The sequence below is a fragment of the Gracilinanus agilis genome, chromosome 2 (genome assembly GCF_016433145.1).
Source record: "Gracilinanus agilis isolate LMUSP501 chromosome 2, AgileGrace, whole genome shotgun sequence".
Classification (NCBI taxonomy): Eukaryota; Metazoa; Chordata; class Mammalia; order Didelphimorphia; family Didelphidae; genus Gracilinanus; species Gracilinanus agilis.
In genome coordinates, this window is record NC_058131.1 from 332,405,598 (window position 1) to 332,432,819 (window position 27,222).

Genomic DNA, 27,222 nt, shown 5'->3' on the forward strand with positions numbered 1-27,222 from the left:
TCTTCATGGATGGATATTGAAAAAAAAAGCAGAACACAGATCTATAACTGTGAAATATTTTGCAGTACTAGGAATAGAGGAAATAATAGTTGATGGACTGGGAACCACAGGATGTCTTTTGATAACGTGTTTATTAATAACCCTTAAATTTTGGACAATCCTATAAGCCAGTATTCCATTTTCATCTAATTTTGGTTTTCTAATAGGCAAAATAGGTGTATTGCATTCTGATTTGCAGGGAATTATTATTTTCTATTTGATTAAGGAATTTATCACTGGAGTAATTCCTTTGATTGCTTCTTTTGATAGTGGATATTACAGTATGTACGAACCATCTCTTGTTCTAATTTGAACCAGAACAGGTGGCATAAGCAAGCCTTAGTAGAAGATGTAGCCCAGAGAGATTCAGGTATATCTGTTGGTATTTTAAAGATTAGAGTTTTATACACCTTCTGATTATCTAAAAAGAGTACTAGGAATAAATTTAGAGATTCTTCAGGTAGTTCTAAAGTAATATCACCATCTTGAGTACATATTATCGTGGCTCTTAAATTACATAACAGATCTCTCCCTAATAAATTCATAGGGGAGTTAGGCATTAGCAGGAATGAATGTTCCATGGATAAAAGTCCCACAGACACCATTTGTGGTGAAAGCTTTTGGACTTCCAAAGGTGTTCTGGACATTCCAACAACACTAATAGAGCCAATAGAATTACAATTAGGATCAGGTGTACTCATTAGCATAGATCTTGATGCCCCAGTATCTAGATGACAATTATATAACATATTCCCTACTTTCAGTGTTATGTGTGGTTCTTTATTATCTAGGGGAGAATGGACTGGGATGACTGTTGAAATTATATCTGTGTCTGGGAATTCAAATGTTTCAATCTTTGATTCCAGTGTCCTTTCTCCCCTGGCAAACCTTCATAAAAGTCCATGTACACCTCTCTGAGATTCCTCTTGTTGAGGAGGATTTACATTTTGGCTATTATGTGGATGTGCCTTATTTCAGATATGTTGTAACAAGTCATTTGCTTCAGCTTGGTTATTGTTTCTACCATTCCCATAATTTCCAAAATTGTTACTTCAGAAATTGTTTCTGTTGTTATTATTATTTCTAAAATAGTTGTTGTTTCTAGAATAGTTATTCCTAAAGTTTCCACCATTATTTCTAAAATGCTGAATATTTGATTCCAGCATCTGCAATTTATCATCAGGTGTCCTCTTTTTCTTCACAAGCAACACATTGGTCTCTGGTTTGCATATTCTCTTTGGGGTGTATATTCTTGCATTAGAATCATAGCTAACCCAAAATTTACATTTCCTTTTTCAAGCCTTTCAATTTTTCCCTTTAGTACTTTTTATCTCCTTTCTTAATGCATCCACTAAATCACTATCATGGGCATCTTTCATTTCATGCCCATTATAAATATAAACTGCCACCCTCCTTAATTTATCAAAGTCCATATTTATCCAGTTAGGGAAACTGGTTTTGAAATAGTCCTTGACCACCTTGCAACATTTTTTTATAAATTGCCTTCTCAGTTGTCAAATATCTCTTTCTCTTGTTAAGTCAATGTCTATGTATCTTCCTCCCAGTTTTATAAGTTTGCCCATAAACTGTGAAGGATTTTCTCCTATCTCTTGCTTTAGCTTTTCAAATATTGGCCAAGTACCCGGTCTATCTGAACACGCTCTCATTGCATTAAATACTGCCTCCCTAACTTGGAACAATCTCATATAGTCCCTTTCGTTGTTAAAGTACCAATGAGGGTCATTCTCAGGCCAGTGAACTGTGCCTCACTCCTCATTTGTAAGCTTGATAACTATCCTTTTCCCTTTTAGTTAGTAACTCATCTAGAAGATATTCAAAATCAATCCAGGTTGGATCAAATTGCCTGCATATGGTCTCTAGCTTTATTATGACAGCTATGGGATCCTCCTCAAAAGAAGGAATGATGTGCTTAAATCCCTACATATCCTGAGGGCAAATGGTTTTTGGTGCCTAATAGTTACTAACTCTTTCTTCTTTGGATTAAAAGTTGGTACTTCTTTTAAAGGGTGAAGGCAGGGTTAGTATCTTCTTTTGGGGGGGGGGGCTTTTAGTTTTAGCTATCTTGTGAAAAAATAAAGAAATGTATGGTAAATATAAGTATTGATAGGGTATTAATAGGTGGTATATAGATTGGATGATGTTAACTGTTTTCTCTAGGTTCTTAAATATTCTTGGGCCAATAACTTGATCTGGGTAAGGATTTCAGGAAGAGGCTGTTAGGGTAACAACAACAAAGGGTTTATTAAATTAACAGGGATAGGTAAGGGAAGGGATAGGGATGAACTAACTAGACACTGGATTCCATCCCACCAAGGTCCAATAGGCTTTTTATACTGATCTCTCTAAATTATCCAGCTGCCTAACTCACTCCTATTCAGAGTTTCCTCTATTGTGATATTTAAAGTAAGGAGAAAGCTGGAAGGTGAAACATGTCCAATTGGGCTGGTTGGGGTCTGTTGTCCTTCAAAGGTCCTTCAGGAATCCAGTAGGTCATAGCAATTAATCCAAAATGGAGAAGGAGTAAAGCTCTTGACTCCACTGTCCACCAGTGGGTCACACCTAGAACTCAACCTCTTTCCAGCCAATGAAATATTATAGTTGATGATCCACAGAGGCAAGATATTTAGAGAGCAGAATAGATAGCACCATCCAGGTGAAAGTCCAGGGACCAACTGCCAACCCAGCCAGTCACTGATCCAGTGTTCTGGAATGTTTACTCTATACTTTTTGCCTGTCAATTTCACTATCCTAATTTCCCTACAACACTTGGTTGAAGAATTAGTTTGAGTCAAGTAAGAGGTGGTTTTGTTTTGTTGCATAATAGTTTCAGTCAATTGCAAGAAACTATCTTCAAGCTGGGCAACTTTAGAAATAGTTTTATTTTGTTGGCCAACAGTTTTAGTCAATTGAGAGATGCAATCCTCAAGCTGCGCAATTCTAGTCCCCATTAATCTCTCTTTCAGTTGTCTCCTTTTGTTAGTAAGAATTAAACTAAATACTTAATACAGATGATAACCTTGAAACAATATGGACAGCACAAATACTCCCATAAGTGATACTAACCAGAGACAATAAAAAACTGTGGTATTTAAAATCTCAGTTGAAGGTCCCTAGTATTGGGAGTTGTTTGAGGTAAAGAAGCACCTCTTCCTTCACTAACTGTACCATGATATTAAGCACCATGGTTACACTCCTGTCCTTTTCCTATTATTGGAAAGAACAGAAGATCAATAGATTAATCAAACTCCTATCTGGCTCGCCAGGCTGTGAAGGGTTAAATTTTGGTGGTAGGAGCATGAACAAAGTCAGAGAGCAGTTTCATAAACACAAAACACTTAGTTTATTGTTGGGAAAGTATGGATGGGAAATAGAAAGGAGGAAAGTGAGAGTAATCTTATAATACCTCATAACTATACTTAAGATCCCAATCCTAACTAAAATTTTCTAAAAATCTCTAAATCTATCTGCCTTCAAGGGCAGTGTCTTCTTCCAGGCCAGGCCCAGCCTACCTATCTACTCTGTCTATCTAATAATTTACCCACTATTTATTGTAAAAGGAAAAAGGGTGGGGTCAGTTGGATATTAATATTTAAAGGTGTGGTCACCAAGAATTGAAATAATCTCAATTCTAAAATGATTTTAGTAATTTATTTACAAAATATAAGAAAGAGTGGAAGTAGAGAGATGAGAAGAGAGTAGAGTAAGAGATCTAGCTTAAAGAACTAGACTACGTACTCAGTCCCTGGCTTTACTCTAGTAGGGTTCCAGAGGTCCAAACCAGAGAGCCTAAAAGTCAATTAACAAGGGGTTTATCCACGAGGGTTTCTACCAATCAAGGGAGCCTCTGGGAGGCTAGTACCTCCAAGGAGGCTAAGGTAGTCAGCCTTCTTTACTCGCCATATGTAGTACTAAGGGAAATATTTAACAACAATCTCACTAAGTGCAAAGTCTTAGCCAGAGCTTCTTCAGGTCCAGTTCCAGGCTGAAGAGTGAGTCTAAGGTCCCAGCCAGTGCTCATTCAGGTCCAGTTCCAAGCCAAAGAGAGCTGAACTCACTGAACTCCAACTCCACTGAACTGACTGCCAAAAATTTGTCACTCCCTTTTAAAGGGGCTTCTTTTGCATCACTTCCTGTGCCTTCCTCTTAGTTTATGTGTCCAATCACAACAGACACTTTGCTTAGGACTGCACAGGAGGCAGTGAGTAAATTTTGATTCATCACTCACTCTAGCACATGTGGGTCACATACCTCCCAACTTGTGAATTAATGGGGATGTTCTCACCTTTGGTGATTAAATTAAGGATGGGCAGGTCAGATTTAATTTCATTATCAAATTATCTACCTGTCTACCCAAGCTAATCAATAATCAATAAGACTATTAAAGCCTTAAATCTGTTTCTCTTTCTCCAACTGTCAGTTAGAAACCTGCCAGTCCCAGAGAGAGTGAGCTACACACTCTTCTCCCCAGGGGACCCAGAGACAAAAGTCCTTTTCCAACTGCCTGCAACTTACTAACCAACTCTCAGCCACATACTTCTAACTATCACAAACTGACAGCCTGAACAGCAGGGAGGCTCTCACTCAGAAATCTTTTTGCTCCCTTGCCTCTTAAAGAGAAAAAGAGAGAAATTAAGAAAAACTCCTCTCTAAACAATATGAAAGGAAAAATAACTGGTAACATAGAGAATTGGGAAAGAGGCTAGGACACCTGGGAGAAGTCTAGCTATAATAAGGGAAACTAAGAAGACAAAAAGGGTACTTAAGATTTAATTATATCCGCCACTCCTCTTCAGGGAATTCAATGGGTGCTTGATGGTTTGTTGTTTATTATTCAATCTGGGACAAGGGTTAGTCTGGGAGTTTCTTGAATGCAAGTTCCTATAGGACCAGGGTAAAATTGGGGTTTCATAAAATAAAGTTGTCATTTCCCCCTTCTGGTCATAGCAATTCTGCTGTTGACCATACAGCAAGGGACAAAGGGCAATATTTCTAGGAGGGTCTGCAAGTGGGCCTCTGTTACCAACAGTGGAAGGGAGACTAGCTCAATTGGCTTCTAGGGGAACTCCCCATCTCCAAAGACACATTGACAGATAGCCAGAATATTATATATGGGAGGATGTCTGACCTGGTTGGGGTAGGCTGGCTCACCAAAGTAATTATGAGCTCACAATAGAATCTTATAAAATAAAGAAATGTATTAGGAGAAAAGGTTAAAGGGCCAGGAGATGAGGTGAAAGTGGAAAATTCCTTCTCAAGGGAAAAAGGATTGGGCTTATATATGTTTTATAGAATTAGAAAAGTACGTGATATATGAGGGGTCTATAGAAAGTTGGGGAGAGGATACCTGAGGTTTGAAATTTTGTCTGTCAGTGAGATATGCAGATCTCAAGGTATGGAACATACATGCTGTCTTTGTTCACTTATCAGTGTTTACCAAGGGGGTTGTGCTCTGGCCATACTGCATTCCTAGAGTCAGAAGTGTGAGGCATCCTTCATGTATCCCCTAGAATTTCTAGGTTTCCCTCATCCCACTGTAAGGGGTAAAAAGGGGTTTTGATTGGGTGAATATTAAAAGGTTTGGTCACCAGGGAATTGAATAATTATCAATTCCCAATTAAAGAATAAACTTAAGTCAAAATGACTTTTATGGAAGTTTATTTACAAATGTGGAGCAGAAGAGGAAATAAGGAAATGAGAGAGAGAGGATAAGATAAGTAATCTAACACAGTAGGTAATTTGCTCCAATCCCCTAGTTTAACCCAGGCAGATCTAATTAACCCTCAGCTGAGGGATATTTGGCCTTGAGCTCAAGGCTGAAAAGTCAGAGGCCTAGAGCCCAGAGGGCCCCAGAGGGGAATGAAGCAAAAACTTCAGTCACAGAGTCTCTATTGAAAGGGAAGTTCCTTAAGAGAAGTTCAGGAAGATTCCGTCTTTATACTCACCATGTGGAATTCCAAAGGAAAGATTTAAGAACAGTCTCACCAAGGTCTCAGGGTCCCAGCTCCAGAGCTCCTCCTACTCCCAGTCACAAACCAGAAGAGAGAAACTGAACTCACTGAGCTCTCTTTTAAAGGGGCTCTTTTGTGTCACTTCCTGTACCTTCCTCTTAGTTTATGTATCCAATCATGACAGACACTTTGCTTAGCACTGCCCAGGAGGCAGTCAGTAAATTCTGATTTGTCACTCACTCTAGCACAGGTGGGTCACAGACCTCCCAACTTGTGAGTTAAGTGGAGATGTTTTCACCTTTGGTGATTAAATCTAAAGATGGGCAGTGTAGATTTCATCTCATTATCATACCACTACATCTCCCCCCTCTTATTTTCTTGGGAAAATGGGTGGTGATCCATCTTTTGTAGCCTCTTTGAGGCTGAAAATGGGGTTTAGCGATGTCCCTACTGTTAACTTATAAATAACATAGAACTACTAAAGTAGTCAGAAAAACCAAGTCTTTAATCAGGAAAGAGATAAGTTCAATATTTGGCTGAGTCCAGAGCCTGGTACCAAAACCTTTATAGGATCTACACATCCTGGGACTCTGCAGACAGTATCCCTGGGAATGACACTGCTCTAAGTGACAGAGCTGGAGGACAAAAAAATTGGGGGAACTTATATACATTTTGGGGAACTGAAGGACAGGGAAATATAATTGATTGACATTACCATGACTACAGGGAAATGTGGGTGTTCAAATTACACTGACAGGCTTGAGAAAGAAGCCATAGCCAGAGGTTAGGGTGTAAAGGAATGAAGTACTTACAATGGACATTTAAAAGTGTGGTCCTTACACAGGTATGGGTCTTCTGGGAAAGAGTACCTGATACAATGGAAGAAGCTACTGGAACAAAAGGATACTTAGCATTTGATTAAAATCTGTTAACTTCTTCTAGCTAAATCCATTAAATATTTTAAGGTCTATTATTCAGTCTGAAACTGCTAGTCTGAGATTCGCTTCAGGGTGAATTCTCAGGGGAACAAAGGGCAAGCTTTGGGAATAACAATATCATGTTCCTTATCACCTACAAAGTTCAGGTCAAGTGGAGTGTATGAATAGGGAACTCAAGACTATGGTAGGGAAACTCTGTGCCAAAACTCATCTCAAATGGCCAGATATTCTTCCCATAACTTTGTTTTACCTACATATAAGACCAAGAGCAGATCTACATATATCATCGAATGAAATGCTCTTTGGACATACTCCATTACAATCAAAGACTTGTAAGTCTGTTTATGCATCTCTCTTAGGAGGAGATTGCCAAATTCCTTCATATTTAAGTGCATTACAACAAAGGCTAAGAGAATTACATGATATGGGAGTATTAATTCAATCTGGTCCATCGGATGATTCTCTTCATAATTTTCAACCAGGTGATATGGTGTATGTGAAAAATTTTGCCAAAACATTGGCAACAGAACAGAGTTGGGTTGGTCCTCATACAATCGTATTAGTCTCACCATCTTCAGTAAAGATATTAGGTAGAGATTTATGGCATCATTGCTTGCATATTAAATTAACTCATGGAATAAATAATGAAAATGTAGAAATTGTTAATGATGAAGAAAAAGAAATCATGTAACATTGAGATCATCAGTCAATTGGAGTCTGCATTCAGAAAGATCAGTAAGGTGTGGACAATTCCAGTGGAAGAGGACATTTGGATGTAAGAAAACATGGATGAAGAGGAGGATTTAGGAATTAATTGACATTGTACTAAGACTGAAAGACTTAAAAAAATAAACTGATAAAGACTTTGTTTTAAAAGGAAAATTTCCAAAGAAGAGGATTAATCATGTAATTAATGGACTAATGTTCAGAGGAATTTAGATAAGGTAAATAGCAACATTACATATTCATGTGCCTCCATCATTACACATAACAATCAAGAACTTCAGAGAAAAGGAGAGAAAAGGAGAAGAGGAGATGTCATCAAGGAATAACATCAGAAGAAAGGAGATCTGAAGTTTTGGTAGGTATCATAAATCCAACAGTAACATATTGCAACACAACATAACAAAATAACAACATAACAAACACATATACACAAACATATAAACAGGTTATGATACATTGATTTGCTAGTTGAGTGAATGAAACAATGTATAAATCCTAACAAATTTAGAATTAGCTATAAGATAGATAATGACTAACAAAGGATAGTTGGTTACTAATAATAAATAGCTAATTACTTAGTTATATTTAGTTAGACTAGTATATTAATAATATAGAAATAGTTTTAAGAGAGTTTATTGAGATAAGGAATAGTATCTAGTTATTTAGTTAGAGGATAAGATAAGATAAGGTACTAATGTACATTACACTACAATACAACATACATAACAAAAATGCATTACATGAAGAACATATACTACAGATCACATATCACAAAATGATGTAAATAGATATGTAAATAAGTATAAATAGAGTGTATTACAGGATTGTAAAATTGTATTATACATACATTACAATACAATGTGTGTAATGTACAAATGTATGTGTTGTATACATATAACATGTGTAAATATGCATGTGCTGTATGTATGTTGTGTGTACATGTATGTACATATTTATAGTCTACGTGTGTGTTGTGTGTGTTATGCATGTGAATTCTGTATGTAGTTAATTAAGTTACATATATACAGTTTTATGTAAAGGTTTAGTTTGCTATAATTTAAAATAAGATTGTTTGAATCTTTATCAATTTAAATGTAATTTGTATAAGTAAGTTTAATGTTTTGGTTTAATTTTATTGTAAATACTTATACAATGTTATGTTAAATGTATATTTTTCAAAGCTTTTATATATATTGCCAAATATATAAATGTATATATTGTTGACTTTTCTGTATTATTTTATAAGGGTTATATTTTAACGTTTTGGATGAAGTTTGTGTTCATATTTCTATTTTGATGTTAATTTTGTTAAAATTTTATTTTGTATTTGTTTACTTTGTACTTTGAACTATGTAATTGTTCATTGTATATTTCCTTTTACTTTTCTTTGAATTAAATCCCTAGAGTAAGGTAGTGCTAGATAAGGTAATGTAGAGTAAGTGTAGGTTGCTTATTATTTTGGGTTAGAATTTTAGTTAGCTCTTAGTGCACAAATAATACCAAAATATTGTGTGGAACACTATTTTGGCTTTGTGCAAAGAGGGGGGACTGTTATAGGAAATTTGTAGAATAGGACTTATTATAGTTAGTATAAAAGCAGACCCAGCAAAACCTGGCTTCATAGTTTAGTTTGGGCTTCACAGGATACAAACCTCATTTCTTGTTCTGCTATTTAGCTATAGGATTTTAGACAAGTCACTTTAACTTCTCTGGCCCTGATTCCTTCATCAAGGGCATGAATACACTGATTTCTGTGGCCCTTGGTAGTTGTAAAATCTTTCCAACTTCCCTTCAACTTTCAGGAAAAGTGAGAAGAATGTGTTTGACTCAATCATTGTGGCTTCAGCATATTCACGTGGACCAAGTGTGTCTCCATCTCTGTGAACCCTGAGGTTCCCTGGATTCTCAGCTCCCAAGTCCCCCTGAGTCAACCAGTGGGCAGCCTGGCCTAGACAAAAGAGACCTTTTACTCTCCTAGCCCTAAATCCTATTGAATAACCAAAAGACAAAACACCAGACTTCTCTGTCCCTTTCCTTCTATAGCCACCACTATAGAGGCATCATTATACAGGCAAATTAGCCTTCTCTCCTATCTTCAATTCCTCCACTCCATAAGGAAGAATCACACCTTCAGCCCAACCTCCAGATTTGAAGGCAACAGAACCCCCATAAAGACAAAAGATGACACAATCCTTTCTCTCAAGAAACAACATCCAATTGTAGGTATCCAAAAAGATCTCATAAGCATGAGACAAAGGAAAAGTCAGGACAAAGTCAGGATTGGTAGAAGGTTCTCCAGTTTTGTGCATTGACTCAAGCTGCATGAATGACTCAGCCTTTGTCTTCCTAAATCTCTGAACTCTGGTTCTCCACTCACTTCTTTATTCATTTCAATATTCTTCCAAATCCTCATTCAATGATTCCTCTTCTCTCTTCTCTTAATCATGATTCTTTTTTTCCCCTCACTACTCTGTGCCCTAGATTCTGGGGTCAAAGTTCTCTCAGATGGTTGCTGAGAGGTGCCAGTCTAAGGCGTTTACATCTTTTTTCTGCCATCATTTGTGACTTCTTTGCCATTTCACTCTAGGCAGTGGATCTTAGTGGGTAGCTAGGTGGTTCAGTGGATAGAGTACCAGTCCCTGGAGTTAGAAGACTCATCTCCCTCAGTTCAAATCTGTCCTTAGACAAATACCAGTTCTGTGACCTTGAGCAAGTCACATAATCCTGTTTGCCTCAGTTTTATCATCTATAAAATGATCTGGAGAAGGAAATGGCAAACTAGTATCTTAACAAAAACCAAAAAAACCCTCAAATGGGGTCCCTTTGAGTAGGACAGGACTAAACAACTGAACAATAGAAACAATGGATCATGGTAGAGACCACATGACAGTTTTTGATTTAATACAATTTGACAAATATTCATTAACTTGATCTGTTATGACATGTGCAGAATTAACATGGTATATGAGAGGAATGTGATAGGAATTCAGATGGAATTCTAGGGAAATTTAGGAGAACCACTTTAAGTTGTGGTGAGAGAGAAAGGGGCAGTATGTAGAAATATTTCCTAGCGAAAATGCCCCCTAAATTTAGCTTTCGAAGAAAAGAAAGATTTCATCAGGCAGGGATAAGGATAGTATATTTCAGATAGGAGTTGGAGCCTGTGCACAAACATCTCTGTAGCACAGAGAGGGGGATGGCAGGATGAGATGATAAACCAAAGAAGTCTGGATTTCCTGAGACATAGAATGTTCCATGAGGAGTAGTGTGATATAACGTGGGAAAGGTAGTTTGAAGCCTGAGAGTAGGTGCCCTTAAATGTAAAGCTAAGGAGTTGGTGTTGTTTTCCCTAGGCAGTAGGGGAAATGATTTTTATAAAGGGACTAATATCTGATTACAGAAAAAAGGGACTATTTTCACAGCTCACAGCAAGTCCTTGCAACAGAGAGTGTGAAGAGGCTTGAACTGAAATCCTTCCAAGTTCCCCTTTCTCAGATAATGAAAGGTTCCCTTTCTTACCAGCCCTTCCCCTCATTGCAGAGAGACATATGATTGACGCCATTTCTTTTAAGCAGAAGATATGCTGTCCTTTCTGTGAACATCAGCCAACAAGAGACAAACACACAAAGGAAGCACCAGGTACCCACTGAAATGTCCAGTCTCCTCTATGTACCTGGTTCCTCTCTGCCTTTGCTGCTGACTGTGCTCCTTGGCCTCTCTGGTGAGTGGGGAATAGAGTTCTTCATGCCAGGTCAGATCCTAGGTAGAATTCAGACCCTAGGTGGGATGGGACCACAATTCTATAGGGCAGTGATGGTAAACCTATGGAACCAGTGCCAAAGATGGCACACAGAGTACTCTCTGAGGGCATGTAGCCATGCCCCACCCCCTCAGAGTTCCTTACTGGGAAGGCAGAGGGACTCTGGTGGAGCTTCTCTCCTCCTCTTCTCCACTGTGCCTGATGACATTTTTTCACATCACCTGCCTCTCCACCCAGCAGCCCAATGGGAGTGCTTCCTCCCTCCCCTGTGTGGGGTAAGGGTGGGGATGGTATGACATGTGGTCCCTGGTGGGGGGGGCAGCACAGTACTCAGTCTGGAGGGTGGGGTGGGAGAGGGGCCCAGAACTCCATCTCTAAAAGGTCCATCATCACTGCTATAGTGTAAAATCCAGAAGTTAATGGCATATCTGGAGAGACGACTATGAACTGACAGAGTGAGTGGCAAAGTACTTCCATCCCAAAGGACTTCAGAGATAGTGAAGTCCTGAATTAGATTAGAAAATATTTGCTGACATATACCATGATTATGACTTACTTTTTCCCAAGAGGTTGCCTTTTATGCAATGCTTTCCTCCCAAAAGACCAGTAAAATAGAGAGCCCAAGTATTTATTATTCTCACTTTTCAGATAGGGAAGATGAGGCTCTGAGAAGTTTTTGTGTTTATGTATTCACATGGATATGCATCAGAGCTGCCATATCTACCTTTAAATCTCTGACTCCTTTACTCAAGTCCAATATGTATTCTGATATGATGAGGTTCCCCCATTTTCAAGAATTCTGAGACTTTTCATAGACAACTTAGAAATCTATGACTATTCTATGTCAATGAAAGGAAATGGAATAAGTATAATATAGTAGCAAGAGGAACTAGTTCCACTGACCTGTCAAAAGTCCTAGGATATTGCTCTAACTCTGCCACTAATATGATATATTCATTTGGATAAGTCACTGAATCTCTTGGGATCTCAGTTTCCTTATCTATAAAATGGGAGGGTGATATTATATAATTTAATAATGAATTAACTATCTTTGATATGGCTAAAGTGCTTTAAAATTTACAATATTTGACTCACAAAAGCCCTAAGAAATAGTGCAAGTACGATCATTTCCATTTAATGAGGAAACTAAGACTCATAGATGTTAAGGGATTTGCCCAATATCATGTAACTCTGAAATATTAAAACAGGAACTTGAGAACTAAAGGATTGGACTAAATTTATGAGAAATGTGGTCACCGAAATTATTACTCAAGTTAGAATGACTTTTTATAGTAGTTTATTTACAAAAGGAGAAAGAATGAAAGTAAGGAAATCAGAGAGAGAGTAGATAATTACTCCAGCCCTGTCTTAACCAGGCAGGGCTTCAGAGGCTCCAGCAAAGGGGCCCCATAGATAAGTTAAACAAGTGTTTTAATCATAAGGCCTCCTCCAAGATGAGGGCCCTCTTTGGAGGTTAGTAACTCCAGAAAAGTCAGGAAAGGGAGTCAGCCTTTTTCACTCACCCATGTGGTAGTTTTAAGGAAGATCAAAAAACAGTCTGAAGTCCCAAGCTGGAGCTCCTTCAAGGTCAAATTCTAAGGTGAAAGAGCTGGTCATAGGAAGTTCTTGCCACTTTTAAAGACCTTTCCTTTCATCACTTCCTGTGCCTTCCTTCCACTTTACGTGGACCAATTATGGCTTTTAGCTTTGCTTAGGACTGCCCAGGGGCAGTCAGTCGATTCTGATTTGTCACCCACTATCGCACACTTGGATCACAGACCTCCCCATACTTAAGAATAAGTGGGGTGTATACACTTCTGGTGATTCAATCTAAAAATGGGCATGGGAGAGTTAATCTCATCTTCACAGAACCTAGACCCTCTGACAGATGATTTTTAAGGTTCTTTCCTATTCAAGTCACTGAATATTATTTAAGTGTCTATTATTTATAAAGTACTGGTTTAGATGCAGGGATTTAAAGATATAAATTTGGCATCCCTGTTCTAGGGAATTACAACATGTTGGGGGAGTAATATGAAACAGAATAAATTAATATGATAAGAGATAGAATGTGATTAGGGCAGAAACCATTTGATCCAGTGTTCTAGGAATGTCGAAGGAGGGTTTTCCAGTTTTGAGTCCTGGCTGAGACTGAATGGTCCTGCAGGTCCTCATCCTCCTGAGTTTCTAAGTTCCAGGTACCCAGTTAAAACACATCTCTCCTCTCTCTCTAGCAACTTCTGGCTTCTCCTTATTTCTATCTACTAGTTCCTCTTGTTCCTTTTCATCCACCATTTTTTTCCTTGACTTTTGGCTCCTAGCCCTCTTAGCTAGGACCTGATGACCACATTCTAAAAGCTCTGGCTTTTCTTCTCCTTTGCCTGTCATCTGTTTATCATTTTATTCTAGTCAAGTAGTCCTAGTACTGAGAGTCCCTGGGAGTCTTCAAGTTAATTCATCTTAGTAAGTATATTAGATGCCTAATACAGTGGATAGAGTTCAGAAATTAGACTCAAGAAGACCTCAGATCAAATGGAATGATTTCAAATCTGGCTTCAGTCACTTTCTAATTCTGTGACCCTGGTCAAATTATTAAACTTCTCTGTGGCCCAGTTTCCTCATTTACAAAATATGTACCTACCCCTTGTTGTGGAGATCAAATGAGTTAAGATAGTGCAAGTCCTCTGCAAAGCATAAAGTTCTATGATAAAGCAAGTTACTAGTAGTAGTATTGTTACTATTTTCAAGGCACTGTCCTTAGCACTGGGCTTTCAAAAAGAGAAGTAAGACAGTCCCTATGTACGATAAGCTTATATCTTCAAGAAAGGACAAGTCATCTACCTACAAGAAGATAATACAAGATACAGAGCAGTGATGGGCAACCTTTTGAGCTTGGTGTGCCAAAATTCACCAACAAACTGAACATAACTCAGGTGGTGTGTCACTTCGAGAAAAAACCCATAATTTCGTGATATTTATAGTTCAAATAACAAAAATATATAATTATAATATATAACTGTATTTAATAAACTAAAATAGGTAAATTAATATAGGTAGAATTGTCATCTATAGTGCACAGAGTGTCTATACTACACTACAGCAAATGTTTCATCCTCAGCATGTGGCGCCATATTTCTCTATATGCGGCCACATGTGGCCACGTGTCATCGAAAATGGCTACGTGTGTTAGTGCTGACACACATGTCATAGGTTTGCCATCACCAATATAGAGTGACCACATAATACCTGGCATACATTAGATGTTTCCTCATTGGCAAACCTTTTCTGAGACAATGATACAAACCACGTGGGCGCTGGGCATCTGCACTGTGTGTGCCTCCTCTGTCTCAGATCCTCTATAGCCTCTCTGGTCCTACTCTTAGGAATTTTCAGTTAGTTCACCTGATCCTGTTGGGTAGAGGGCCCTCTAATATCTGGATGGCTTGTTTCAGATTGTTTTCAGCAGAAACAGAGAGTCAGGTGAGAGGTTGGAACTAGGAAAAGAAAACCGCCACGTGGGAGATGGTGCTTCACCTGTGCTCAAATGTGTCTGATCAGTGTCATCTCTGGTTCCAGAAGGACAGGCCTCCTCCCTGACTCCCTTTCAGTCCTTCTCTCCATCTCCCCACCCCTAGAATCTGGACACTCAGAGTACAGCTTAAACTAGATACAGACACTCAGTGTCTGGGAGGATTAGGGCAGGAAAACAGAGTCAAATCTCTTATTTCCTTGCAGGAACCCAAGGCCAGGAGGCATTCCAGGTGCTTCAGCCTAAGGATCCCGTGTCTGTAGCAAAGGGAGAGACGGTCACGCTGAACTGCACAATAACTGATATTTCACTCCCAGGACCAGTCAAATGGTTCAAGGGGGCAGGACCCCAGAGGAAGGAAATTTACAATTTCAAAGGAGGCATCTTCCCTCGGATAAAGGCAGTAGCTCCATCTACCAGCACCACAGACTATTCTATCAACATCAGCAACATCACTCCAGAGGACACAGGCACCTATTACTGTGTGAAATTCAAAAAGGGGAATCCTGACACAGAGTTTAAATCTGGTGGGGGCACCATGTTGTCTGTAAGCGGTAAGTAATAGGGAAGAATCTTATCCCTGTCCTGCTAGGAATCCCAGGCCCAAGATTCTGACCAAAGAAGTCTCTCTTGAGGCTGAGGAAAGAGCAGTAGGACAGGGGAGGTTACAGCATCAGGACAAGGTGTCCTAAACCTGAAGGCTGATCCAGCCTCCGACCTTAGGTCTCCTCGACTCTGCACCAGCTTCCTATGTACTGACTCCCCTTAGGGATCTCTGAGGGCCTTTAGCCTTCCCTCTCATCACCTTTCATCTTTCACTCCTCTCAACTTTCACTGGTCACTAAACCCCAGCGGAAGGAATTGGCCTCCTGGTGGGGAAGAGAAAAGTATCTTCAGCCCCATAACACACCTGCTGCTTTGGGAAACCTTCTCCAAACTCCTGGCTTTTTCTGCCATCTGAGGGTCACCTGAGCCAATCAGGAACCTTCCTGGGTGGATAAATCCCTGGGATCAGAGACCAATCATGCTGGAAGGCTAATTAATCTTCAGCATAACTAACTGCCTGTGTTGGCTCTCTCTTTTCCTTCTTTTCCTGACTTCATACACTTTAAATGAAATAAGCACAAATCTGATAATTACTTAAAAGGTGAGAAAGTATATATTTATCCATAAAATGTTTTTAAACTACATGGGCAGCTGGTGGTGGTGCTACATCTGGGGTCAGGAAGACTTGTCTTCCTCATTTCAAATCTGGCTTCTTACATTTACTGGCTGCGGGATGCTGGGCAAGTTACTTAACCCTGTTTGTCTAAGTTTCCTAATCTGGAAAATGTGTTGTAGAACAAAATTACAAACCGCTCCATTATCTTTGTAAAACAAAACAAAACAGGATCACAAAGAGTTGGATATGATTGAAACAACTGAATAGCAGCAACATGACTACATGAGCCTATTCAATAGCAAGTCATAAGGAACCTTCAAGATCTTTTATTCCAATAATTGTGTTTTTTTTAGAGAGGAGGAAACTGAGGCCCAAGCCTGAAAAATGGCTAGCCTAGGGATCGTAGCTAGTGAGTGGCACAGCTAGATAAATTATTCTGTTGCTCTGACCACAGCTCCAGACTTCAAATTCTCCTTACCTCCCTGATGAATGACCAAAGAGCTGGACATAGAGAAGAATCTACGTAGTAGGATAATCTGTAGTTCTTCTTGGTCTTCCTACTATTGTATGTGTAAGACACTGCCCCATTGATTGATACTGCACTCTCTTCTTCCAACATAAAAGCAAATTTCCCATCATGTCATTCCAGTTCATTAACATTTCAATATAACTAGATGCCAGTCTACCGTTGGTACTCTTTTTTCCTTCTTTTCCTGACTTTATATACCTTAGATAACATTATGTATAGTCTGATAGTTATTTAAAAGGTGAGAAAGCACATATTTATTCAGAAAATGTTACCACAATTATACGAGCCAATTCAACAGAATGTCAAGACATGGGAATCCCACACTCCTATCCTTATAGTTAAGATGCTTCACTCTACTAAGCAGAAGTGTTGGAAAAGGACCAAGCCCTTTATGGTTCTTAAAAAGTACATGGCTTACAAATCTCCTATTTCCTCGTTATGGGTTGATATACAGGATCACCAAGTCCGTGAGGGTGTGGTTAGTTTAAATTTATCCACATAAAATCATTTCTGAACCCCTCAGACTACCAGAAACCTCATCACTCTCCAGAAAATGCTCTATTTCAGAGAATCCTGATCAAGTGACTTTGACATCAAGAAGATGACTTTGGTCTGGAAGATGCATTTGCTTGGATACTTTGGGCAGCATTTTCTTCTTGATTATAAAAGTTAGAAACAATATATAACAAAACATGAATTATAGGATTTAAATTAGAAATTGCTCAAAGTGCCCAGAGATATTATACTGGCTCTTCTGAACCTAGGAATTGCAGAAAATACAGAGTTCAGTTTGCTCAGTCCCCATGAACTGCACTTACTTCACTCCATCAAAGAAATATAGATGATTCCACATATTTTCCAAATGATGTTCAACCCTCAAGCCCCATAATCAAATAGGACTAGTTGTTAGATGAAGACTCGGAAATTGTGGAACTGAGACTTATCTTTTCCTCTGGCATGGGGATGTGAACTTGAGCTCTACAAGGGACTAAAATTCTTATAGTTTATGCTTTTCCACTCAGTGCCCTGTTGTTAGCATAGCCCTTTCCTGGTCTTGCTTTGAATGGTTCATTGCTTAGGCAGCAGGAAAGTATGGCCTTAGTGGCAGATCTTGCCAAGGAACTGCTGGTCACTTCCAAATAATAGTGTATCCATCCTTAAGAATTCAGTCCTCTTTTTGTTTGCCAAAGGGTTTATGGTATCCCTTTTGTTTATCTATGTCCAGTGGCATTGGCTGTGGCACTTCCTCCATCTGGTTTCGTCTCATGACTTACTGTATTACCTCAACTCTTGTACTTCACTGGTAGCCAGCACTAGGAATATGCAGAGGGAAGCCTAATTGAGATAATTAAATATCCAAAAATAACATATCAGGGAGAGATGATCAAAATATTATATGAAACTCAACTGCCTGGTCCCTCATTTGCCTCAGAGGTTCAACAGTTGGAGATTTCATTGAACCTCTGGCTAAGCACTCCACCAATGAGACTGGGTATTTCACAACTCAAAAATAGCTTTTCATAAGTGGCAGTGCCCAGATTTTGGCAGATGACTTCTATTTTCCCACTAAATTAAGAGATAAAGCATCTGATGGTAAATGACTGTGAAGGAAATGTTCCAGTATTGCAGAGAGAAGATATATTTTTCAGCAACTGCTCAAAGGAGGAAGCAGAGTCCAGCAAGAAAGAAAAATATAGAATAGAATAGGGAGGGTCAGTTATAATTAGTCAACACTCATTTGTAGTGGCTACATTGGTCTACAGGGATGACTTCTTCAAGTAGCATTCAGTAGCTTTTGAGTCTAAGGTATGTGGGGGTGATCCAGGGTTGGAGTTTGATAAGTTATACTTGGAAGTCAGATAAGGGTGTAATAACTACAGAAAGGTTAGGTCTGAGCAATGGTGAGCAAAAGAAAGAATAGAGTCGGATAATGGAATTTGAGATAGGAATGAGGACAAGGAATAGATTTAGAAGTGGAAGTAGAGATTGAGGAATAGGAGCTTATGATTAGGGAAACTGAGTTCAAAATCTTTTTTATATTCTATTTTTTCATCAATAATATAGAAACATTTTTAACCTTAATTAAAAAAAAAGTTTGACCTGAATCTTCCCCCCTTCTTCCTTACCCAAGATGGCAAGCAATCTGACATAGATTTTTCAAGTGCAATAATGTAAAACATTTTCCATATTAGTCATTTTGTGGATGACAACTCAAACAAACAAAAAATGAAATGTAGTATGTCACAATCTGCCTAATGAAAGAAATAAATATGGGAACTTGATAAAGTCTCTAGAAAATGGGTTGTGGGTTGGACCACTGCTGTAGACAGGATGTTGTCTGTCCACAAACTGAAGCCAGGTGACAGGCCTCAACTCCTGTGGGTTGCTGACAACGCTATCTGAACTGCACAGAAGATGTAAAAAACAGATCATTGTTTATTTGAGATAACTCAGGAAGGAGTGTGGATTCCCTATATCTTACCAGTTCTAACTCATCCTCCCTTTTGACCCTCACAGATCTTCTTCATTCCCAAATAAATTTGAGTTACTCTAATTTACTCTATCTGTCTCTGCCTAATAATATCTAGCTAAATAACTTGACTCTAACTGGTCCACTGAGATAAAGCCACAGGATCAGCAAAGTCTGGTTAGATAAGTTGGCCAGCTGGCCAAAAGGCCTGAGCCTTGCTGGTCTGGCACAGATAGGCAGAACGGAGATATATATGAGTACTTGGCAGCTCTCACAAACTGGGTGGAAAGGTTGATCATGCTGAGAAACAAGCACAGGTTCTGGGTAGATTTAGGGAAGACTTCTCGAGATTTAGGAAACCTCCAAGCAAATCAGGAACAAAGCTCTTTCTCCAATTTGGCCACAGGAAGGAAGCTCCTCTCTGATCAGCCTCCAAAGATCAACAGACCCCCTTTGGAATCCTCGTGTCTCCTCTTATCTTTCCCCACAGTTCCAGAACCTCATCTGTTCAGTTCCACTCATATGCCAGCTCTCATCTGCAAAATCCTTTACAAAATCTCAAACCCTCTGTTACTTTCCCATACTTTCCAAAGTCTTGGACTAAGTTCTTTCTTTGGTGGTAGATGGTATTTATCATGAGTCCTTGGGAATTAGATCACAGTATTGCTAAAAATAGCTGAATCATTCAAAATTATTCATCAAACAATATTTCTGTAACTGTGTACAATATTCTCATGGTTCTGTTCATATTCTGCATCAGTTTACGTTGAGTTTTTTTTTCTGAAATCATCCTTCTCTTCATTTCTTCTAGCACAGTAAAATTCTATTATAATCATATACTGTACAACTCATCTATTCCCCAATTGATGGACATCCCCTCAGCTTCCAATTTTTGGCTACCACAAAAAGAGCTGCTATAAATATTTTGTACAATCAAGTTCTTCCCCTGTCCCTTTTTTAAAAATCTCTTTGAGATAAAGTCCTAGAAGTAGTATTATTGGATCAAAGTGTATGCACAGTTTTAGAACCCTTTGGGCATAGTTCAAATCACTCTCCATATTAGCTGGATTAGTTCACAAGACCACCAACAATACATTAGTGTTCCAATTTTCCCACATCCCCTCTAGCATTTATTATTTTCCTTTTCTGTCACATTAGCCAATCTGATAGGTGTGAGGTGTTATCTCAGAGTAATTTTATTTGCATTTATCTAATTAAGAGTGATATAGCACATTTTTTCATTTCATTATAAATAGCCTTGGTTTCTTCATCTAAAAATTATTCATTCCCTTTAACCATTTATCAATTGGGGAATGGCTTGTATTCTTATAAATTTGAATCAATTCTCTACATATTTGAGAAATAAAGGCTTTATCAAAGAGAGTTGCTGTAACATTTTCCCCAGCTTTTTGTTTTTCTTCTAATCTTAGTTGCATTATAGTTTAATATAATCAAAATTATTCATTTTACATCCTATAATGTTCTCTATATCTTGTTTAATCACAAATTCTTCCCTTATTCAAAGATTTGGCAAATAACTACTTTATGCTCCCCTAATTTGCTGGTGGTAGCACCCTTTATGTCTAAATCATGTATCCATTTTGAACTTATCTTGTTATATGGTGGGAAATATTGGTCTATGCCTCATCTCTGTCATGCCTTTTTCCATTTTTTCAGCACTTTTTTTTCAAATAGTAATTTCTTATCCCCAAAGCTTGGTTCTTTGGGTTTATCAAACATTAAGTAACTATGTTCATTTGCTACTATGTATTACAATCCAATGATCACTACTCTATTTCTTAGCCAGTACCAAATTGTTTTGATGATTACCAATTTGTAATACAGCTTGAGGTCTGATACTCCTAGGTCACTTTCTGTCACTTTTTTTCATTGATTCCCTTGATATCTTTTTTTCTTCGAGATGAATTCTGCTATTTTTTTCTAACTCTATAAAATAACTCTTGGGCAATTTAATGGACATAGCACCAAATGAATAAATTAATTTAGGCAGGATTGCCATTTTTTTATATTGGCTTGGCCTATCTATGAGAAATTAATATTTTTCTAATTGTTTAAATCTGACTTTATGTAAAAAATGTTTTGTAATTGTATTCATATAGTTCCTTGGTAGCACCCAAGTATTTTATATTATCTCCAGTTTTTTTAATGAAATTTCTTTTTCTTTCTCTTGTTCCTAGCTTTTATTGGTAATATCAAGAAATGTTGATAATTTATGTGAGTTAATTTTATATACTGTAACTTTGCTAGAGTCATTAATTATTTCAACTAGATTTTAGTTAAATCTTTAGGATTCTCTATGTAAATTATCATATCATCTGCAGTGCTTATTTTGTTTCCTCATTGCCTATTTGAATCCCTTCAATTCCTTTTTCTTCTTTTATTGCTAGAGCAAGTATTTCTAGCACATTATATTGAATAATAGTTGTAACAATGGGAATCCTTGCTTCACCCCTGATCTCACTGAGAAGGTTTCTAGTTTATAGCCATTATAGATAATGCTTGCTAATGGTTTGGATAGGTACTTGATTTCATTTTAAGGAAAGCTCCATTAATTCCTATGCTCTCTAGTGTCTTTAATAGGAATAGATGTATTTTTTCAAAGACTTTTCCTGTATCTGTTGAGATAAGCATCTGATTTCTGCTGGTTTTGTTATTGATCTAGAATTGCTAATAGTTTTCCTTGGAGTTCAAAATCTTGATGGAATTATAACTGGTTTCAGAATCTAAAGAATAACTGAACTCTGTGCTATAGGGATGGCTGCACTGGGTCCTTGGAGTCTTGCATCCTTGGCCTGAGTGCCCACAGAAAGGTCTCTGTGTGCCATCTCTGGCACGCATACTATAAGTTCACCATCATGAATCTAGAACAAGTCATTTCACCTTTCTGAGCCTCAGTTTCCCAATTTTCCTAGTGAGTGTGTCATTTGGAAAGGTTGTAAGCCCTGGAAGACTACGTTTCCCAGGACTCTCTCTGCTACAACTTCCCCTGAGAACTCCCACTTTCTTTGTGGGAGGTATCAGAGAAAGTATAAAAGGGAAAGTTTGGCACCTTTTCTCTCTCTCTCTCTCTCTCTCTCTGTCTCTCTGACCCTGCAGGCAGGATAGCTCTCTCTATGCTAGCAGTTCAGCTCTTTACCCTGAGCTCTGGACCCTGGGAGCAGCACTCTCGACCCTGAGACCCTGATCTCTCTCTTGGTGCCTTTTTCCCTTTCCTCCTATCTCCTGGTTTTCCCTAGACCTTCCCTTTCTTAATCTAAATAAAACCTAGATATTAAAAACCCTAAAGTTGCTCTCTGATCATTCATTTGAGGGCTCTGGTCAATTTCCCCCTGCTAGGATTGGGACCTCTACCTTACTTTCCCTTCCTCTACCTTCCTCTCTCCTTTCTCCCATTTTTCCAATCCTTCATCCATCCTAACTTTCTCCCTTCACTTTTCACCTCACATGAGGAAGAGATGAAAAATTTTATGTCAGATGGGAGTTATGATTATTTCTTGGACAGGACAAAGAACTCGATCAAAGGGAGGATTCAAGAATTAACAAAGGTTTAGAATCAGGACTCCTAAGTCCTTGATAAGAAGAGGAAACTATAATCTTAATATTAGCATACATATTAGAGTAAAAGTTAATACTTTACACTTTTCTTTTGGGCACATAGAGGATTCTCAGCATAAGTATTTCAAATGAGACAATATATGAAGCCACATGCTCTAATCATCTCCTTTTCCTATTCCCAACAAAGGTTACTCTGAAATATTATACATGTAGTGGGGGAACAGGTCAATAAGAATCCAGTCTTTAAAGCTGGCTTGAATTTACCTATCCTGGTGAGTTACATAGAGTATTGCTGATGGTCCCTGCTTACTTATAATCTAAACTGTGGTACTTTGGGAAGCCTGTTCTTTTTCATTTTTGAATACAGTCTAGACTTGGCCAATCAGGAAAAATATTTTAAGTATTTCAACCGAGCTGGAAAGACCCAATACTCTTAAGTTGCTAAGCATTAATTGGGTAAATGTTTAACAATCAATTTTCTTCCACAAGGCAGACTTTTACATTTAATCTACATTATCAGTATTTTCTCCATTCTTTTATTAAATGTAGACAATCAGCAAAAATATTAAAATCTCCTCCAATTTATAGCATTTGACAACTTCTCAGGTGTAAGTATTTACCCTGAAAATTTAAGAATTAGCTCTCCCAAAGGTGTCTGAGATGGCTCCACATTCTTGATCCCTTCTTTATTCTAGATTACCCCTTTGGTTTTTGCTCCTTTAATTCCTTTTAGCAAAGGAGAGAGAACTATTTTCTAATAGGCTGGAAAACAGCAGTGCTTGTGAACTCTTTCCTATATCTTCTTAGGAGCTGTGCTTAACATTAGCTATAAATCCCTGAAAGACTGACCAATGCTGAAATGGACTTGAGGCATTGGATGACCCTCTACCTCAATGGACTATACATCAAGTGCCAAGTAAATATCAAATGATTGCATTGTGAGTGTTTTGAATTATTCTTTATCTCAGGTTCAGGACTACAAGGTATTTGTGAGGCAAGAGCTAACCACTCTCAAGTACTGTACTCTTTTTCATGGGGGCAGCAGTTGCTTCGGCAAATATTAATATCAGACTCCTTTCCTGGAGTAGGGTTTGCCATTCTGGGTTGCTCATATTACCCAATCGAAAAGAGAATATTCAGTAAAGAACCATTTTATCCTGTTGAAATCCCCTAGTCTCAAGGCAAAGCCAACATGGTAAAGTAGAGGTAGCAAGTCACAGACAAACTCAACATTTCCTTCTAAACAACTTTAAAAATAACATCCCAAATAAAATTCTAGATCAGCAGAACCAACAAAAGGTCAAAGGGAGACATTTTTCCATCCTAAGACAACTCAGGAGGCCAGCAGGAGAGGTCTATGACACCAAGATTGAAGGTAATATGGCGCACACATAGTGGCAGCAATAGTGGGGGGCCTTGAAAGTGTGGCAGCAGTGGTTTGGAGACCTTTCATCTCAGAGACAGTAAAGGGGCCAGATTACTGGTTAGAGATTACAAGGGATTCTTTGCTAGCACTGCATGAGAGACTTGATGCTATTTGGCAACTCTGTTCCCCTATATGTGGTTCTAGGTTGCAGTTCCAGGATGGAGAGAAACATTTGTGGTCAGTCACAAGGGAACTGGGACCTTGTTGCAATACCAAAGCAGAAAAGAGAACTAGCACATGCTACTGCAGGACAGCAAGGGAATTGTTTGCAGTTCCAGGTCCAGGAGGAGTACTGGAACCTGTGGCTTCAAGAGAGCAAGGGCCCTTTCTGGACAAAGACTAGAGCATAGACCAAAAAAAAGTGACCACACCTTTCTCTGAATTATTCCAAAAACATATAGACCCTCAAAATTAGCTTGATAACAAAGCAAGAAAAAGCCTGAAACTTTGAATAGTGCCTCTCCATCTTTAGGAGAGCAGAACCCAACTTTAATATAAAGTTTAAAGTCAAGAAATAGACTGGAAAATAAGCAAACAAACAAAACTCTTGACCATCAAAATCTACTACAACGGCAGGAAAGACCAAGACACAAATTCAGAAGACAACAACAGAGACAGAGACAGCATGATGGAAGAGAGTCAGCAATCCAGCCAACCCTCTGAACATTCCCCTATAGACAACTTTGAAATAACACCTCAAATTTAATTCTTGAGGAGCAGAGGTATTGAAAATCAGAATGAAATCTTTTTCCAGTTGAAGATAATTTAGGTCAGCAGAGGTGGAGGTGGCTGTGACATTGGCAGCAGGAGCTTCAGAAACTCAGCTCAAAGATAGCAAAGGCTTTGGACAACTAGTCAGAGATTACAAGGAGACCCTTTACTGACAATGAGTATAGCTAGCACTGATTGGCAATTTTGTTGTTCATACACAGCCCTGGGTCTCAGTTCTAGAGCAAAGAGTAGTAGTCATGATCAGTCAAAATGGAGCAGGGGCCCTGGTCATAGTTCCAAGGTAGAAAGAACTAACACTTGTGACTGCAGGAGAGGAGGGGACCTGATCACAATTTGAGGACCAAAGAGGAGCACTAGAACTTGGATCTGCAGAGGAGCAAGGAATCTGGTCACAGTCCCAGGTACAGGAGAAGCAATAATGCTTGTGGGTTTAACAGAGCAAGGGATCTGGTCACAATTCCAGAGCAAATAGGAACACTGGTATTTGTGGATGTAGAGGAGAAGGGGCTCTTGCTGGGTATAAAATAGGACCGAGACTAGGAGAGCAGTGACCACATCTCTCCCTGTATCACACCAGTTTGGAAGCATCAAAAATTTGCAGGGTTCTGGAACTAACTCTGAAAACAGTGGCACAGAAAAGGCTTGAAATTTGGGACAATGCCTCCTTATTCCCAAGTGAGCAGAGCCCGATTTTATCATAAAGTTCAAAATCAAGAAATAGGTAGGAAAAAAATTAGCCAACAACAAAAAAAGGACTTATGTATATCAAAAGATACTATGGCAATAGGGAAGATTAGGACATAAACTCAAAAGGCAACAATGTGAAAACACTACAACCAAAGCCTCCAAGAAAACTACTAATTGGCCACGAGTCCAACAAGCATTCTTGAAAAAGTTAAAGAAAGAGATAAAAAGTAGGAGAGATTTAATGGCTTCCACATTAAAAGAGGTGAAGAACTTGGTATATAATATTCCAGAAGACAAAGGAGCTGGACTTACAAACAAGAATAATAACATACTTACCCCATAAAACTGAATATAATCCTTCAGTGGTGGGGGGAAAAGGAGCCTTAATGAAATAGAGGCCTTTCAAACAATCCCGGTGAAAAGACCAGAGTTGAAGAGAAAATTTGATAATTGAACAAAAGACTCCAGAGAAGCATATATGATATGGCATAAGATATATATGAAAGAGAAATCATAAGGCACTCAATGAGGCAAAGTGTTTATATTCCTACATGGAAAGCCGATAGCATACAAAGCTCAAGACCATTATTAGTTAGAAGCAGTCTGCATAGACTTAGGAAATGGGTATGAATCTGTTATGTTGCAATGATTTCAGTTAAAAAATAAAGGGGAGGGGGCAGCTGGGTAGCTCAGTGGAGTGAGAGTCAGGCCTAGAGACAGGAGGTCCTAGGTTCAAAAACCTGGCCTCAGCCACTTCCCAGCTGTGTGACCCTGGGCAAGTCACTTGACCCCCATTGCCCACCCTTACCAATCTTCCACCTATGAGAAAATACACCGAAGTACAAGTGTTTAAAAAAAAATTAAAAAAATAAAGGGGAGACTTGTATAAAAATATTTATAGCTGCACTCTTTGTGGTGGCAAAAAATTGGAAAATGAGAGGGTGTCCATCATTTGGGGAATAGCTGAATAAATTGTGGTATATGTTGGTGATAGAATATTAATGTGTTGAAAAGAATAATAAACTGGAGGAATTCCATGTGAACTGGAACGATCTCCAGGAATTGATGCAGAGAAAGGAGCAGAATCAGGAACACTTTGTACACAGAAACTAAAACATTATGACACAATCAAATGCAACAGACTTTTCTACTAGTAGCAATGCAATGACCCAGGACAATCCAGAGGAACTTGTGAGAAAGAATGCTATCCACATCCAGAGAAAAAACTGTGGAACCAGAAATGCAATAGAAAAATATATGCTCTATCATGTAGTGCAATAGGGATATGATTAGGGTTTTGCTGTTAAAGGATCACTCACTCTACTGTAAATATGAATAGCGCAGCAATGTTTTGAACAATGATACATGTATAACCCAGTGGAACTGCTTGTTGGCTTTGGGAGGGGGAAGAGAAAATGAGAGAAGGGGCATTACAAATCACGTAACCATGGAAAAATATTCTAAATTAAAATGTATAAATTTACAAAAATAAAGGGGAATGACAGAGGGATACATTGGGGGAAACAGGAAAGGAAAGGAAGAATTGGAAAATTCTCATAAAAAAGGAAGTCCAAAAGTCAATGGGGAAATCAGAATATGGTAGATGGCATTTGAACTTCACTCTCATCACAATTCAAAAGGGGAAGAATTTAAATATATATATATATATATATATATAT

General features: G+C 38.5%; 1 protein-coding gene across 1 annotated transcript in view; it reads left to right on the plus strand.

Moving 5' to 3' along the window:
- The first annotated feature begins 11,323 nt into the window (after positions 1-11,323).
- Positions 11,324-27,222, plus strand: part of LOC123233723 (signal-regulatory protein beta-2-like) — a 52,322-nt gene continuing 36,423 nt past the window's right edge. Inside the window, exons 1-2 of the mRNA XM_044659776.1 lie at positions 11,324-11,393; positions 15,168-15,515. Coding sequence (XP_044515711.1) covers positions 11,324-11,393; positions 15,168-15,515 — 418 coding nt within the window. The remainder of the gene's footprint in view (positions 11,394-15,167; positions 15,516-27,222) is intronic.